Source organism: Ranitomeya imitator, chromosome 7 (genome assembly GCF_032444005.1).
Source record: "Ranitomeya imitator isolate aRanImi1 chromosome 7, aRanImi1.pri, whole genome shotgun sequence".
Lineage (NCBI taxonomy): Eukaryota > Metazoa > Chordata > Amphibia > Anura > Dendrobatidae > Ranitomeya > Ranitomeya imitator.
In genome coordinates, this window is record NC_091288.1 from 205429089 (window position 1) to 205446337 (window position 17249).

Below are 17249 nucleotides of genomic sequence, written 5' to 3' on the forward strand. Positions count from 1 at the left end.
CCGTAGGTGCTTAGCGCCACATTTACTTGGAGTTTTTTTTTTTTTTTTTTCTCTTTGAAATTGCCACCTATGTGGATCTGAAGCAGGATCAACACATAGTTCTCCAAAGTGAGCTGCACACCTTATTGGATTATACAACATACGAAGAAGAGTTGCCTAAAGAATTGATTCCTTGAGAATCTCAACGTGCATTTCTTACCGATAGAAGGTGAGCATAACTACAAATAAAAGAAATGTTTTTAACTTGTTGGTAAAAACGTATTACGCTCAGAGGAAGCGCCGCACTTGTCTCTTTTTTTTTTTCCCCTCTTTCCCTAAACCAGGGTATTTCTAAAGACATTCTACACAATGCAATATTACATAAACATGCTGGGATAAAGAAAAAACAAAACATTAAGGGGTAGGGACGACAAACCAGAGTAACATTGTGGTCACTCACCAAGATCTCTTAAGGCAAGCACCAGTCAAACCTGAAACTAGTTGGCGACCATCCCTGCCACAAGTCAACATGATCGGCGTCGTGGCTACTCAGGAGCGCAACTGTTCGTTAGTAGAGTCTGCACCGAGTATCGCAGCTGCTTGTGTGACACGTTAGAGACCCCGCAACCACAACGCATGCAGGGATTGCCCAACAAACCCCACATTTTGTGGCCAACAGTCGTGACACATGCAACTTTGGGAATTCGAAGAGGTCACTCGAGCAGCTGAGATACCGTGTACCCGAGCACAATAAGCAAACTAGTAATGGGTGACTTGCACTGGTCACATTCAAGTCTGTTCATCAAGACCAAGATTTGAGAAAAAAAAAAATTCTGTACCAAATCGAAAAATTGCCAATTCAGACTAATGGATCACATTGCATTTTGCAGGATACTATGGGCCAAGCTGCAAAGGATTAGAAAGTGAATTATTAATAGGGCTTTTCCTTCTCATCTATTTTAAGCATTTAATATCTTGGGACATATTGATGCTCTAAAGATAAACATGGAGTTTCGCCACATTGGGCTTTGTCAGGAGATTTCCATATCGAAACAAGATGGTGTATAGAGAATAAGCCTACAGCTCACCATGCCATAAACATTATGACTAGCACCATGAGGCCACAACATCCACAGCAGGCAAGGCTACCGGTCCCATACTGCATGGTAGATTGAGTGATGGGGAGGATGAAAAAAAAAAAAAAACCCAGAACCCATGGGCAGACATTGGAGAACCGTCATGTTCCCAGCCAATCTGACTGAAGAACCAACCATGTACACTGTGGATGCACCCCTCCGGTAGGAGGTATACATCATGCATAGACCTTCCCCACCATAACTTTTGGAAAGTTTTACAACGTTTGACTTCTCACATTTTAGCTCAGTAGGGGGGCTGGGTGCAGAGACCATCAATGACTCATTTGTAAGTGATGCCCCTGGCATAAGTTATGGGCTAAAAATTGAGGTTGTACCCCTCTGCCATTTTAGGAGAGCCAAATGAGCACAGAATTCTACGTAGCTGCATAATTGATGGCAGGGGGGTGGTGGGCACTTGACACCCACTTGAATGAGGCCCAACATGCCCCTATAGTGCACACTTTGTCCTAGGTGGCAGCTGAAAAGTTTCAAGTACAAGTCAAGACTTACAAGATACGAGGCGAGGAGCTGCGTACATATACAAAGACCTTTAATCTGATATTAATATACAAAAGTTATAAATTTGTTATTTTACATTAAAACTTGACAACATTGAGAAGTGACGGACAGGAAGAGTCAGGATACCACCCGGTATGCAAGTCGCCCTCTGCACTGGCAAGGAGTGCGCGGTGAGGCGGGTGGCAAGTTAGATGAGTTTAATAATCAGGGACTTGGCACTTCTCCAGTCTGGATTAAAAGAAAACCCCCCCAAAGTCTGTTACCTCCCACTATAATACAGGAGACTCTTGTGGTCTAGCAGAGGAGACGGCGTCCATGTTTCTGTAGACCAGCTATGCCGGGGCTTTGACATGTACGGCGGCTCCGGACTTCGTGTTCTGCAGTTTCTCCACCATGGTGCGGGCATAACGCAGCCGGCTCGCCAGTTCTTTGCAGCAGCCGAATTCTTCTATCAGGCTCAGCTTGTATGTGTGGGACTCCCGCTTCTCATCAATGTAGGAGACAGCAGCCATGAGGGGGCACAAGATGAGCTTCGTGTGGTCCTGGAAGAGGAGGCAAACAGTCAATGGCTTTCAACACACTGATTTTAGGGCCACCATTTCCCAGATTGCAGGGGGCGCCAATTTTTGCAGTCAATATCTGACAGTATGCCAAGTGGGTGCAATGCTGCTCAAGAATTAACATGGTGGGCAAAAGCTTAAAACAAGGTCCTGGGCTTGTTAATTCGAAGTAGTCAGTTCCCCCCCGTGAGGATGGTCTTGTCACCAAAGACCATCTTGGACCCCACGTTCAACATGGGCATAGATTTAGACACCCAATGATCAGAACTATTGCATATCCTAGAGATGCCCACCAGGGTACAACATTGGGTGACCCTTATTCTGGCTCATCTGACTACATACCCTCCCCCGCTTTACCTGGAAGAAGTTGATCTGGACTGTCCCGTTACTCAGGTGAAGGATAATGGCGCTTCTTGTCCGGAACCACGTTCTCAAGAAGGGAAGGCGAGCGAGCTCATCTCCCTCTCGGGGGGTGATGCTGGCACCAGCTTTAAGAAGATGCTCGCTCATGTAGTTTCGGAAGTATTTCAGTAGTGTGATCTGCAACGAGTTTCAGGTTCAGGAGCCAAAAATGGAAACCCTTCCTGCATTATTAGAAGCCCGATCGGTGCAAGCGTCATCGCCCGGCCAGGCTTTACTGAGAAGCTTCCAAGTGCCGACATTGGGCTATCCAAGCTGGAGATACAATAGTGGCTTATCCGATGTCGGGACAACTGGACTCGTCTAACCAAAGCTTCCAGCGTCGGCCCAACGGAGAAGACCACCATTGTAAATCACTGCTATAACATAGGCTTACCTTCTTGGTTAGGGTGGACGGGTAGGAGCGCACATTCAGGTAAGACTCGGAATTATTCCTTTCTATGTACTGTAAGCTGTCGGCATCATTGTACATTATCAGCCGGGTGGAGTCATTGAAGAGGACCCCAACACTGTTATCACAGAGCTGGTAACCTGGAGGCGGAGGGAAGAACATGGGGGTCATTATATAATCCGGCGTGACTGGACACAATGGTGGGGCGAGCTGCGGAGGGTTACATACCCAAGCCATACTTGTCAGAGTAATCCACCCATTTACTGACCCAGAAGATGGGATTGCAAGCTGGATCCTCCGCTTCCTCTGCAATATGAAAGATCACATTTGGTCCCCATTTGCCTCCCGAATGCCAAATATATACATTCGTTGTCCATGTGGAGCATCTTACCTTGACGAACCAGAGCCTTTTCTGATGGTTTGGCAGCATTGACGCTGATGAGCTGCTGCATCATATCAGACAGGTAGCAGTCAGCGGGCTCCGCAAACTCCGAAGGCACCATCTCCTCATCCTTGGTAGGTGCAGGTTTCTCTACCATGGGAGAGTCCTGGCCTAGAACCAGACACCGAGCGTTAATCAATGGAACGCATGTACGTTATTGATCTGCTGTGATGGGGACTCACCCTTATTTATAGCAGTAAGTGGTTTCCTGAAGCTTGGGTCGATGGTACTAGGTGCTATGGAGAACCGAGGGGCTACAGTCAAACAGGTGGTGGGCAGGCGGTTGGGAATGTGACCGCTGGTGAAGAACTCATCGGTCAGCAACTCGTCTATTGTGGGTCTGGTGTTTGGGTCCGAGCGGAGCATTTTCTGGATGAGGGCAGCAGCGACTGGGTTAATGTGCTGGGGGAGGAAATACAAAGGTGTCAGTTCTACCCACACAAAGGCAGGTCTTTCTGAAGAACCAGTCTCCGGTCTGAACTAGAGAAGCAGATTGATTTGCAGGATCCTGGTCCAGCCACCAAGTCAGCGCTGCCAAGTTCTCTGGAGACTTCGGATTAGTAGGTCCAAAGTGGCGACCCGCTAGCCCAAAGAGGCAACCCGCTAGCCCAAAGAGGCAACCCGCTAGCCCAAAGAGGCAACCCGCTAGCCCAAAGAGGCAACCCGCTAGCCCAAAGAGGCAACCGCATTTAAGCAAGGGGAGGACGTTTTTCAGGGCCCCAGTCCAGTGATCTCAGACTACTAGTGTGACCCACTGGACAAGGGCCCTGCCATTAAATATACCTACTCATCTGTTCAGAACACTGTAAATCCATCTGTTAGGGATGTCAACAGAAAAATGCTTAAAAGGGTACTCCCATCTCAGATATTTATGGAATATTCAGTAAAGGTCTGATCAATACGGGGGCCAGATGTCAGCCTCATATGCATTTAGCACAGGGCACCATCAAGAGTAGCCTTGTATGCCCAACACTCCCTAGTGACTGATAAAATGCCTAAAGCCCTTTTTCTCCTTACACAAGTCCCATAGAGGTCAATGAAGAGCCAGAAACCCGAGACCAAACCTCTTCTGCGATAAGGATGACACCATAAATGTCCGAGCTGTGACTAGCCCTTTATCGTCCCCTATAGGGAGGCTGTAGAACCGAACACTTGTAATACATGGCGATATTCACACAGATCTCAATAGCAGGATGATGTATCCCATTATTGCTGGAGGACCCTCTGCCCAGAGCTCTCAATCCTTGCTCGACAGGAACCTGGCGCTGCCAACATACCAGACCGCAGCACAATGCTGACAGCCAACGTACAGCGCAAACACCCCGGCTGCCATTCTTACCTTTGGAATAGAATATTCATTCTTTTTAATCCTCAAGTAAGTTTCCTTTAGGCACGACGTTTCAAAGGGAGGTTTACCAACCAGCAGCGTGTACCTGTGGGAGATAGAGATTTAATCACAGCTGTATATACAGCGTGCCAGCCTTTACCAACCTGCAGATCCAAGTGTAACGCTACCACTGGCCACAAGGTGGCGACACCACCTATATGTAAAACATCAGGCAGTTTGGTGCCAGGGTACTTGCCACCCACGGCTCCAGTGCCGCATTGTTTAGTAGCCAAATGCAGACAGACCCCTTGGGGTATAACTCCCAGTTTACTCCTAATGACTCAAGGAATTGCTGGAACTTACATGATGCATCCTAAGGACCAGATGTCCACTTCAAAACTGTGCCCTTTCTTGCCCAAAACCTCTGGTGCAATGTAATTGGGGGTCCCGCAAAGGGTTTTCTTTCGCTCGCCATCAAATTCCACTTTGGTCGCCAATCCGAAGTCACCTGAAAAGGTAAACTGGTGTCAATCACTAACGATCCCAGCAAGCCCGCTACATGTACAGTGGGGTTAGCGATATTTCTAAATGAGTTATCCCCTCTACACAGCAGGGGTCTCTGATAGCTGAAGGGACACAAGTCCCAGCATGCCTTGGCCTCCAGACTGGCTGGGATTTGTAGTTGTGAAACTGCCGCAGAGCCAGAGGCTGGAGATCACATCCCTGGATAACTCCTCCTGGCAGACAAGGATGCAGCATCACGTTACCTATTTTGACCTCCATATCGTCGTTCAGAAAGAGATTCCCGAGCTTCAGGTCTCTGTGGATAACCTTACTGCCGTGCAGATACTGACAGCCCTGGATCGTCTGCCGCAGGTAGTAGCGCGCCTCCGGCTCCGTCACCGCTTTCCTCCTCTTGTGCAATTCCAGTAAGGACTGAAAAGAAAACAATATATACAGGAGTCAAATCTCAAGGTCTGTGGAAATGAGAACTACAACTCCCAGCATGCACTGATCACCTGCACTTCAACTTTAGTTACTGAATAGGAGAATTAAAAAAAAAAAAAAAAGATAGATTTTATAATCTGTCTTGGAAAAAAAATCTTCTAGACTCCACAGCAGAAGTGTCCCTGCTGCCAGGAGGAAAAGAAAAGCACAAACGGTCCAGGGCTGCAGTACAAGACAGCGGCCACCAGGTGGCAGCAGAGAGCAGCTCCTTGGTATGTGGCCCATGGAGCCTGAGGCCAAGAACTGGATCCGGAGATTCTAAGTTCCAGAACACCCCCCCCCCCCATATAGCACGTGACCTCTCCCTGCACAGGGCCTGAAGCTGCTGCATCGCTTCTTAGCACCAACCTGTCACTCAGCCCTGGCAACCCAACAACATTAACAAGCAGTGATCACAGAGGGAGCTGAGAAAGTGCAGATGGGAAAGGATCAGTTAGCCCTGCTGGGACCTGTAGTCCCCATCCTCCTGTGGGATAGTGGGGGACATGCTGGGATCTGTAGTCCCCCATCCTACTAGGCCCCTCCTAGAGCCACCAGTGTCAGTTGGGCATGCTGGGATCTGTAGTCCCCATCCTACTAGGCCTCTCCTAGAGCTGCCAGTGTCAGTTGTGATCATGCTGGGATCTGTAGTCCCCCATCCTACTAGGCCCCTCCTAGAGCTGCCAGTGTCAGTTGTGATCATGCTGGGATCTGTAGTCCCCATCCTACTAGGCCCCTCCTAGAGCCGCCAGTGTCAGTTGGGCATGCTGGGATCTGTAGTCCCCCATCCTACTAGGCCCCTCCTAGAGCCACCAGTGTCAGTTGAACATGCTGGGATCTGTAGTCCCCCATCCTACTAGGCCCCTCCTAGAGCCGCCAGTGTCAGTTGGGCATGCTGGGATCTGTAGTCCCCCATCCTACTAGGCCCCTCCTAGAGCCACCAGTGTCAGTTGGGCATGCTGGGATCTGTAGTCCCCATCCTACTAGGCCTCTCCTAGAGCTGCCAGTGTCAGTTGTGATCATGCTGGGATCTGTAGTCCCCATCCTACTAGGCCCCTCCTAGAGCCGCCAGTGTCAGTTGTGATCATGCTGGGATCTGTAGTCCCCATCCTACTAGGCCCCTCCTAGAGCCGCCAGTGTCAGTTGGGCATGCTGGGATCTGTAGTCCCCCATCCTACTAGGCCCCTCCTAGAGCCACCAGTGTCAGTTGGGCATGCTGGGATCTGTAGTCCCCCATCTTACTAGGCCCCTCCTAGAGACGCCAGTGTCAGTTGTGATCATGCTGGGATCTGTAGTCCCCCATCCTACTAGGCCCCTCCTAGAGCCACCAGTGTCAGTTGGGCACGCTGGGATCTGTAGTCCCCCATCCTACTAGGCCCCTCCTAGAGCCGCCAGTGTCAGTTGGGCACGCTGGGATCTGTAGTCCCCATCCTACTAGGCCCCTCCTAGAGCCGCCAGTGTCAGTTGTGATCATGCTGGGATCTGTAGTCCCCATCCTACTAGGCCCCTCCTAGAGCCGCCAGTGTCAGTTGGGCACGCTGGGATCTGTAGTCCCCATCCTACTAGGCCCCTCCTAGAGCCGCCAGTGTCAGTTGGGCATGCTGGGATCTGTAGTCCCCCATCCTACTAGGCCCCTCCTAGAGCCGCCAGTGTCAGTTGGGCATGCTGGGATCTGTAGTCCCCATCCTACTAGGCCCCTCCTAGAGCCGCCAGTGTCAGTTGGGCATGCTGGGATCTGTAGTCCCCCGTCCTACTAGGCCCCTCCTAGAGCTGCCAGTGTCAGTTGGGCACGCTGGGATCTGTAGTCCCCCATCCTACTAGGCCCCTCCTAGAGCCGCCAGTGTCAGTTGGGCACGCTGGGATCTGTAGTCCCCATCCTACTAGGCCCCTCCTAGAGCCGCCAGTGTCAGTTGGGCACGCTGGGATCTGTAGTCCCCCGTCCTACTAGGCCCCTCCTAGAGCCGCCAGTGTCAGTTGGGCACGCTGGGATCTGTAGTCCCCCATCCTACTAGGCCCCTCCTAGAGCCGCCAGTGTCAGTTGGGCACGCTGGGATCTGTAGTCCCCCAGCCCCGCTCCTACCCTCCGCCTGCAGAGCTCCAGCACCACGTAGACGAAGTCGTTGTCCTCGAAGAAGCCGTGGAAGCCGACCACATGCCGGTGCGCCAGGCTGCGCTGGATGGCGATCTCCATGGTCATCTTGTCCCGCTGGTGCGGCTTCAGCAGCATGGTCTTGGGCACGATCTTCCCGGCGTAAACCTCCCGGTTCCCCAGGTCCGTGATCTCATAGCACTTGGCGAAGCCTCCCTTCCCGAGGAAGCGGCCGCGGAGGTAGCGGCGCCGGGTGCGGGGATCCACCAGGATCTCGGGGATCTCCTTCACCGAGGACGCCCCCGGGGGCTTCGCTGCCGCCTGCTGTGCCGCCGCCGCCTTGCCGTCTACCTGAGCCATGACTATGGTGAGTACCGAACGGAGCCTCCGGGATCCCGCGGCGCTGCTGCCGGCTGTACGTGCGTCTCCTCCCGGCCCTTTAAGCCCTCTGCTCCCGGCCCTGCAGCCGCCGTTGGTTTTGAAGCGGAATGCGCTCTCCTCATTGGCTGCTAGGATTTAAATTCCAGAGCCGCCAGCCGCGGAGCATCATGGGAGGCTGGAGATTTAAAAGGACGGGGGAGCTTCAACAAGCTTTATTAATAACTGTCATGCCGATCAACGGACAAAATCGTGCCGCAGAGCGCCCAGAGCCATAGTGATCGGGCGGGGAGGAGGCGGCGGGGCTCGGGGTCTGCGGCAGCGTGAGGGGCGCACGGGAATGATCAATAAATACATATTTATGCTCCAGAGAGGGGAAAAAAAACACATTTTTCATTCATTCATTTTATTTTTTTACATTTTCCTTCTCCCCCTGCGATCGCTCCTGCATTATACTGCAATAGTAAAATGACTGATATCCTATGGAGAGAACACATGGCAGACACAGGGGTCTTCAGTAGCCCCCCTGCCATGACAATGCCCTCATCAGCCCACAATCAGGCTTTGTGGGGCGAAGTGGAAGTGGTTTTTTCACTAGGGTATTGGGTGTATTGGGACACATTTTTTGCTCATAGGGATTTGTAGGGATAGGAGGGCGCCAACCGCTGAAACTTAGGGTGCCAACCTCCACTGTCAGGTAGGGGCCATTTTAGCATATTTATAGGGCCTAATAGGATACATCATTGGTATATATCCTTCTTTTTCCCTATGATATATTTAGGTCTTTTTGGTACATGTCTCCAATTTTGGAATACTATTTTTAAACTTTAAATATTAAAAGTTATTTTTTTAGGGATCCTGTTGTTGTTCTTTTTTGTTTTTTTTTTGTTAGATTAGGATCTTGACATATCTGCTTTTGGTTGATAAATTCTTTGTGTAGCATCATGGGAAAGTCTAAAGAAATCAGCCACAAAGACCCATAAATCTGACCAACAGGCACAAAGGGGGCCCAGGTCCAAATTTTTAACCAGGGCCCATCGGACTCTAGCTATGCCTCTGCTCATACAGTCAGCGGAAAACGAAAAGAATTATGACCCTTGGAAGAAGGAAAACACAAAATGAAAACTGTGCTGCAGATGCTGAGACGGAGAGGTGCCAGATCTGTGAGGATGAGAAGTTGTTCTCCATGGCCAGTGAGGAATCCAGATGCTATCCCATATAGTTCACCAAGGAGCAGACTGGAAGAGAGGCCACGTCCTGTGGGAATAGCAGCATCTCTGCTAGGTAAAGAAGTACGATCCACCATTCCTGATAGATGTCACAGCTCACCTCCTCCTGCACAATGACTGATAACACCTCTATATACAGTAGATAACACAGGATCCACCATTCACAATATGTGATGTCACAGCTCACCTCCTCCTCCTGTACAATGACTGATAACACCTCCATATACAGCAGATAACACAGGATCCACCATTCACAATATGTGATGTCACAGCTCACCTCCTCCTCCTGCACAATGACTAATAACACCTCTATATACAGTAGATAACACAGGATCCACCATTCACAATATGTGATGTCACAGCTCTCCTCCTCCTCCTGTACAATGACTGATAACACCTGTTGTGAATTCTGTTGTCAAGCTCCCTCCTGTGGTCATGAATGGTACTTCGGCTGGTTCTGTCCATGGACTTCCTCTGGTGGCTGTGGTTGTTTCTGAGTTTCCTTCCACAGGTGACGAGGTTAATTCGTTAGCTGGCTGCTCTATTTAACTCCACTTAGATCTTTGCTCCATGCCACCTGTCAATGTTCCAGTATTGGTCTTGTTCACTCCTGGATCGTTCTTGTGACCTGTCTTCCCAGCAGAAGCTAAGTTGCCTGCTTGTATTTCTTTGGTTTGCTATTTCTCTGACCAGCTTGCTATTTTGTTTGTTGTCTTGCTTGCTGGAAGCTCTGGGACGCAGAGGGAGCGCCTCTGCACCGTGAGTCGGTGCGGAGGGTCTTTTTGCGCCCTCTGCGTGGTCTTTTGCAGGTTTTTGTGCTGACCGCAAAGCTATCTTTCCTATCCTCGGTCTGTTCAGTAAGTCGGGCCTCACTTTGCTAAATCTATTTCATCTCTGTGTTTGTATTTTCATCTTACTCACAGTCATTATATGTGGGGGGCTGCCTTTTCCTTTGGGGAATTTCTCTGAGGCAAGGTAGGCTTTATTTTTCTATCTTCAGGGCTAGCTAGTTCCTTAGGCTGTGCCGAGTTGCATAGGGAGCGTTAGGAGCAATCCACGGCTATTTCTAGTGTGGTTGATAGGATTAGGGATTGCGGTCAGCAGAGTTCCCACGTCCCAGAGCTCGTCCTTTATTATCAGTAACTATCAGGTCATTCCGTGTGCTCTTAACCACCAGGTCCATTATTGTCCTGACCACCAGGTCATAACAAACACCTCCATATACAGCAGATAACACAATATGTGATGTCACAGCTCACCTCCTCCTCTTGTACAATGACTGATAACACCTCCATATACAGCAGATAACACAGGATCCACCATTCACAATATGTGATGTCACAGCTCACATCCTCCTCCTGTACAATGACTGATAACACCTCTACATACAGTAGATAACACAGGATCCACCATTCACAATATGTGATGACACAGCTCACCTCCTGCTGTACACTGACTGATAACACCTCTATATACAGTAGATAACACAGGATCCACCATTCACAATATGTGATGTCACAGCTCACCTCCTCCCTCTGTACAATGACTGATAACACCTCTACATACAGTAGATAACACAGGATCCACCATTCACAATATGTGATGTCACAGCTCACCTCCTCCTGTACACTGACTGATAACACCACTATATACAGTAGATAACACAGGATCCACCATTCACAATATGTGATGTCACAGCTCACCTCCTGCTGTACACTGACTGATAACACCTCTATATACAGTAGATAACACAGGATCCACCATTCACAATATGTGATGTCACAGCTCACCTCCTCCTCCTGTACAATGACTGATAACACCTCCATATACAGTAGATAACACAGGATCCACCATTCACAATATGTGATGTCACAGCTCACCTCCTCCTGTACAATGACTGATAACACCTCTATATACAGTAGATAACACAGGATCCACCATTCACAATATGTGATGTTACAGCTCACCTCCTCCTGTACAATGACTGATAACACCTCCATATACAGTAGATAACACTGGATCCACCATTCACAATAGGTGATGTCACAGCTCACCTCCTCCTCCTGTACAATGACTGATAACACCTCTATATACAGTAGATAACACTGGATCCACCATTCACAATAGGTGATGTCACAGCTCACCTCCTCCGGTACAATGACTGATAACACCTCTATATACAGTAGATAACACAGGATCCACCATTCACAATAGGTGATGTCACAGCTCACCTCCTCCTCCTGTACAATGGCTGATGACACCTCTATATACAGTAGATAACACAGGATCCACCATTCACAATAGGTGATGTCACAGCTCACCTCCTCCTCCTTCTGTGCAATGACTGATAACACCTCTATATACAGTAGATAACACAGGATCCACCATTCACAATAGATGATGTCATACACGGTGAGTCATTGGACGTGGTATATCTCGATTTTTCCAAAGCGTTTGATACCGTGCCGCACAAGAGGTTGGTACACAAAATGAGAATGCTTGGTCTGGGGGAAAATGTGTGTAAATGGGTTAGTAACTGGCTTAGTGATAGAAAGCAGAGGGTGGTTATAAATGGTATAGTCTCTAACTGGGTCGCTGTGACCAGTGGGGTACCGCAGGGGTCCGTATTGGGACCTGTTCTCTTCAACATATTCATTAATGATCTGGTAGAAGGTTTACACAGTAAAATATCGATATTTGCAGATGATACAAAACTATGTAAAGCAGTTAATACAAGAGAAGATAGTATTCTGCTACAGATGGATCTGGATAAGTTGGAAACTTGGGCTGAAAGGTGGCAGATGAGGTTTAACAATGATAAATGTAAGGTTATACACATGGGAAGAGGGAATCAATATCACCATTACACACTGAACGGGAAACCACTGGGTAAATCTGACAGGGAGAAGGACTTGGGGATCCTAGTTAATGATAAACTTACCTGGAGCAGCCAGTGCCAGGCAGCAGCTGCCAAGGCAAACAGGATCATGGGGTGCATTAAAAGAGGTCTGGATACACATGATGAGAGCATTATACTGCCTCTGTACAAATCCCTAGTTAGACCGCACATGGAGTACTGTGTCCAGTTTTGGGCACCGGTGCTCAGGAAGGATATAATGGAACTAGAGAGAGTACAAAGGAGGGCAACAAAATTAATAAAGGGGATGGGAGAACTACAATACCCAGATAGATTAGCGAAATTAGGATTATTTAGTCTAGAAAAAAGACGACTGAGGGGCGATCTAATAACCATGTATAAGTATATAAGGGGACAATACAAATATCTCGCTGAGGATCTGTTTATACCAAGGAAGGTGACGGGCACAAGGGGGCATTCTTTGCGTCTGGAGGAGAGAAGGTTTTTCCACCAACATAGAAGAGGATTCTTTACTGTTAGGGCAGTGAGAATCTGGAATTGCTTGCCTGAGGAGGTGGTGATGGCGAACTCAGTCGAGGGGTTCAAGAGAGGCCTGGATGTCTTCCTGGAGCAGAACAATATTGTATCATACAATTATTAGGTTCTGTAGAAGGACGTAGATCTGGGTATTTATTATGATGGAATATAGGCAGAACTGGATGGACAAATGTCTTTTTTCGGCCTTACTAACTATGTTACTATGTTACTATGTTACTATGTCACAGCTTACCTCCTCCTCCTCCTGTACAATGACTGATAACACCTCTATATACAGTAGATAACACAGGATCCACCATTCACAATATGTGATGTCACAGCTCACCTCCTCCTCCTGTACAATGACTGATAACACCTCCATATACAGTAGATAACACAGGATCCACCATTCACAATATGTGATGTCACAGCTCACCTCCTCCTGTACAATGACTGATAACACCTCTATATACAGTAGATAACACAGGATCCACCATTCACAATATGTGATGTCACAGCTCACCTCCTCCTGTACAATGACTGATAACACCTCCATATACAGTAGATAACACTGGATCCACCATTCACAATAGGTGATGTCACAGCTCACCTCCTCCTCCTGTACAATGACTGATAACACCTCCATATACAGTAGATAACACTGGATCCACCATTCACAATAGGTGATGTCACAGCTCACCTCCTCCAGTACAATGACTGATAACACCTCTATATACAGTAGATAACACAGGATCCACCATTCACAATAGGTGATGTCACAGCTCACCTCCTCCTCCTGTACAATGACTGATAACACCTCTATATACAGTAGATAACACAGGATCCACCATTCACAATAGGTGATGTCACAACTCACCTCCTCCTGTACAATGACTGATAACATCTCTATATACAGCAGCAGAAAACACAAGAACCACTAATCACTATAGGTGATGTCACAGCTCACCTCCTCCGGTACAATGACTGATAACACCTCTATATACAGTAGATAACACAGGATCCACCATTCACAATAGGTGATGTCACAGCTCACCTCCTCCTCCTGTACAATGACTGATAACACCTCTATATACAGTAGATAATACAGGATCCACCATTCACAATAGGTGATGTCACAGCTCACCTCCTCCTCCTGTACAATGACTGATAACATCTCTATATACAGCAGCAGAAAACACAAGAACCACTAATCACTATAGGTGATGTCACAGCTCACCTCCTCCACCTGTACAATGATTGATAACACCTCTATATACAGTAGGTAACACAGGATCCACCCTTCACAATAGGTGAAGTCACAGCTCACCTCCTCCTCCTCCTGTACAATGACTGATAACACCTCTATATACAGTAGATAACACAGGATTCACCATTCACAATAGGTGATGTCACAGCTCACCTCCTCCTCCTGTACAATGGCTGATGACACCTCTATATACAGTAGATAACACAGGATCCACCATTCACAATAGGTGATGTCACAGCTCACCTCCTCCTGTACAATGACTGATAACACCTCTATATACAGTAGATAACACAGGATCCACCATTCACAATAGGTGATGTCACAGCTCACCTCCTCCTCCTGTACAATGACTGATAACACCTCTATATACAGTAGATAACACAGGATCCACCATTCACAATAGGTGATGTCACAGCTCACCTCCTCCTCCTGTACAATGGCTGATGACACCTCTATATACAGTAGATAACACAGGATCCACCATTCACAATAGGTGATGTCACAGCTCACCTCCTCTTCCTGTACAATGGCTGATGACACCTCTATATACAGAAGATAACACAGGATCCACCATTCACAATAGGTGATGTCACAGCTCACCTCCTCCTCCTCCTGTACAATGACTGATAACACCTCTATATACAGTAGATAACACAGGATCCACCATTCACAATAGGTGATGTCACAGCTCACCTCCTCCTCCTGTACAATGGCTGATGACACCTCTATATACAGTAGATAACACAGGATCCACCATTCACAATAGGTGATATCACAGCTCTACTCCTCCTCCTGTACAATGACTGATAACAGCTCTATATACAGTAGATAACACAGGATCCCCCATTCACAATAGGTGATGTCACAGCTCACCTCCTCCTGTACAATGGCTGATAACACCTCTATATACAGTAGATAACACAGGATCCACCATTCACAATAGGTGATGTCACAGCTCACCTCCTCCTCCTGTACAATGACTGATAACACCTCTATATACAGTAGATAACACAGGATCCACCATTTACAATAGGGGATGTCACAGCTCACCTCCTCCTCCTGTACAATGACTGATAACACCTCTATATACAGTAGATAACACAGGATCCACCATTCACAATAGGTGATGTCACAGCTCACCTCCTCCTGTACAATGGCTGATAACACCTCTATATACAGTAGATAACACAGGATCCACCATTCACAATAGGTGATGTCACAGCTCACCTCCTCCTCCTGTACAATGACTGATAACACCTCTATATACAGTAGATAACACAGGATCCAACATTTACAATAGGGGATGTCACAGCTCACCTCCTCCTCCTGTACAATGACTGATAACACCTCTATATACAGTAGATAACACAGGATCCACCATTCACAATAGGTGATGTCACAGCTCACCTCCTCCTCCTGTACAATGACTGATAACATCTCTATATACAGCAGAAAACACAAGAACCACTAATCGCTATAGGTGATATCACAGCTCGCCTCCTCCAGATTTAGTTAGCTTTAATCTATAAAAAAAAAACCTCTTTCTCAGAATCTTATTATCGCTCTGTAAACCAGAACATGGTCATTAGCGTCTTCCATTCTTGTAGCACGACAGGCATTAATCTGAACTGCTCCCTGGATGGGGCAGGGTTTGGGTTACTGACTGGCTTAATTCTTCCTGCTATTTGCCCCGCCCACATGACTCTTTATTGGTAATTTCCTGATCTGATAGCTTCACATTTAGCATACAGGAGCAGTTCCTATCTTATGGCGTGGAGTAGATGAAGTGATTGGGCCTATTTCGATAAAGGTGCGCCATCCTGTTCACATATTTTGCAATGCACCACTAGGTGGCGGTAGAGCGACGTTCCACAACCCTGGCTGCCACGTCTGTGGTCTTGGTGGCATATAGTGGTGCTCCCATGTCCAGGGCAGGGAGGACATTGGAAGGAGGGGAACAATTTATGGAGCACAATACGTTATAATAATCCAAGTATACGTTATTTTTACTTTATACGACACTGCGGGGGACGTTAGCATTTGCGGGTTTATAATGGCTGATTTTCCTTATGAACGTACCCTGTGCTGCAGAATATGCTGGAGCCATAGGACAGTGCAAAAGTTTTAGGCAGGTGCGGAGAAAATTCAAATTAAGAATAAAGGTGACGGGCGCTCACCGAATATTGGTGGGATTTCGATTTCTCTTTTCTTCATTCACTTTGCGTCTTATTCTTAACACTTTTATTTTTTTTATTCTTACTTTGCAAAATTTTTTCTATACCTGCCTAAAACTTTTGCACAATATTGGACAATCCAAAAAGTTTTATGACACTATAAAGTAGTAATTAATTATCCTTTCTGTTGTCGACGCTCTACGACTCCACCAGAGGGCAGTATTGAGCTATCAGAATTGCATGGCATATATCAAATAAAATCTAGACCAGCGTGTGCCCGGGTGACAATGCCACATCGTCGTGTACGTCGTCCTGCCACCTTGCATTATTTCCCAAATCAGCAGGATGTATGGAGTTTACAATCATGCCCCCCACAAATATACGGGTTAGAAGGGTCTAGCGGCTGACATTTAATAGCTCCGGTGGTGTAAAGTGCAAAAACAGTAATAATATGCCTTATATGTTGGGATTCTGGGTGTTTATGGGTAATATATAATATCTGTTACTCATTATCATGTGAATTCATCCTACTGGACCTTCATGTTTTATTCACAATAAATGTGGAATTTTTTTGGAAGCTGGATTTTCCCTTTTTTTTTTTTGCTACAATATATAATATCCCTGGAGGTCTTAAAATGGTTAACACTTCATGATAATTTCATTTTATTTAATATATATTTTTTTTAATAATTATGGTCAGAATCTGTGGTTTGTTTTTAGAAAGGGATCCAAATCCACTGGTGCCTCTCTCACCTCTCTACTGTAGAATGATAAAATTCCTGCAACTGCCACTAGAGGGAGCTCCTGTCAATGGGATTTTTACATGAGGTCGCCTAGTGGTAATACGGAGAATTGCAGAGTTGTTTTTTCTTAAATTGAACTTGTTAAACAGGAACTACTAAACCGAATGACCCCCCAGACCCCAACTGAGAAAGGAGCTGAATGGGTCTGTGCTCC

The 17249-nt window shown here is 47.2% G+C and overlaps 1 protein-coding gene across 1 annotated transcript; it reads right to left on the minus strand.

The window, feature by feature from the left end:
* Window positions 1-1648: 1648 nt before the first annotated feature.
* PLK1 (polo like kinase 1) lies at window positions 1649-8329 on the minus strand. The gene is made up of 10 exons (XM_069734521.1): window positions 7842-8329; window positions 5542-5710; window positions 5138-5282; window positions 4787-4880; window positions 3630-3849; window positions 3397-3558; window positions 3234-3311; window positions 2991-3145; window positions 2552-2734; window positions 1649-2176 (listed from the first exon to the last, which is right to left on the minus strand). The coding sequence occupies exons 1-10, from the start codon at window positions 8208-8210 to the stop codon at window positions 1967-1969; spliced, it is 1785 nt and encodes a 594-aa protein (XP_069590622.1). The 5' UTR covers window positions 8211-8329; the 3' UTR covers window positions 1649-1966.
* Window positions 8330-17249: the final 8920 nt, after the last annotated feature.

Bases quoted from the DNA above. Each gene is read 5' to 3' on its own strand.
- PLK1 (XM_069734521.1), bottom strand. From the start codon at position 8,210: ATGGCTCAGGTAGACGGCAAGGCGGCGGCGGCACAGCAGGCGGCAGCG. The intron at 3,559-3,629 runs GTGAGTCCCCAT...GTCTGGTTCTAG, and splicing joins ACTTACTGCTATAAATAAGG to GCCAGGACTCTCCCATGGTA. The intron at 2,177-2,551 runs GTAAAGCGGGGG...CTCCTCTTCCAG, and splicing joins TCCAGATCAACTTCTTCCAG to GACCACACGAAGCTCATCTT.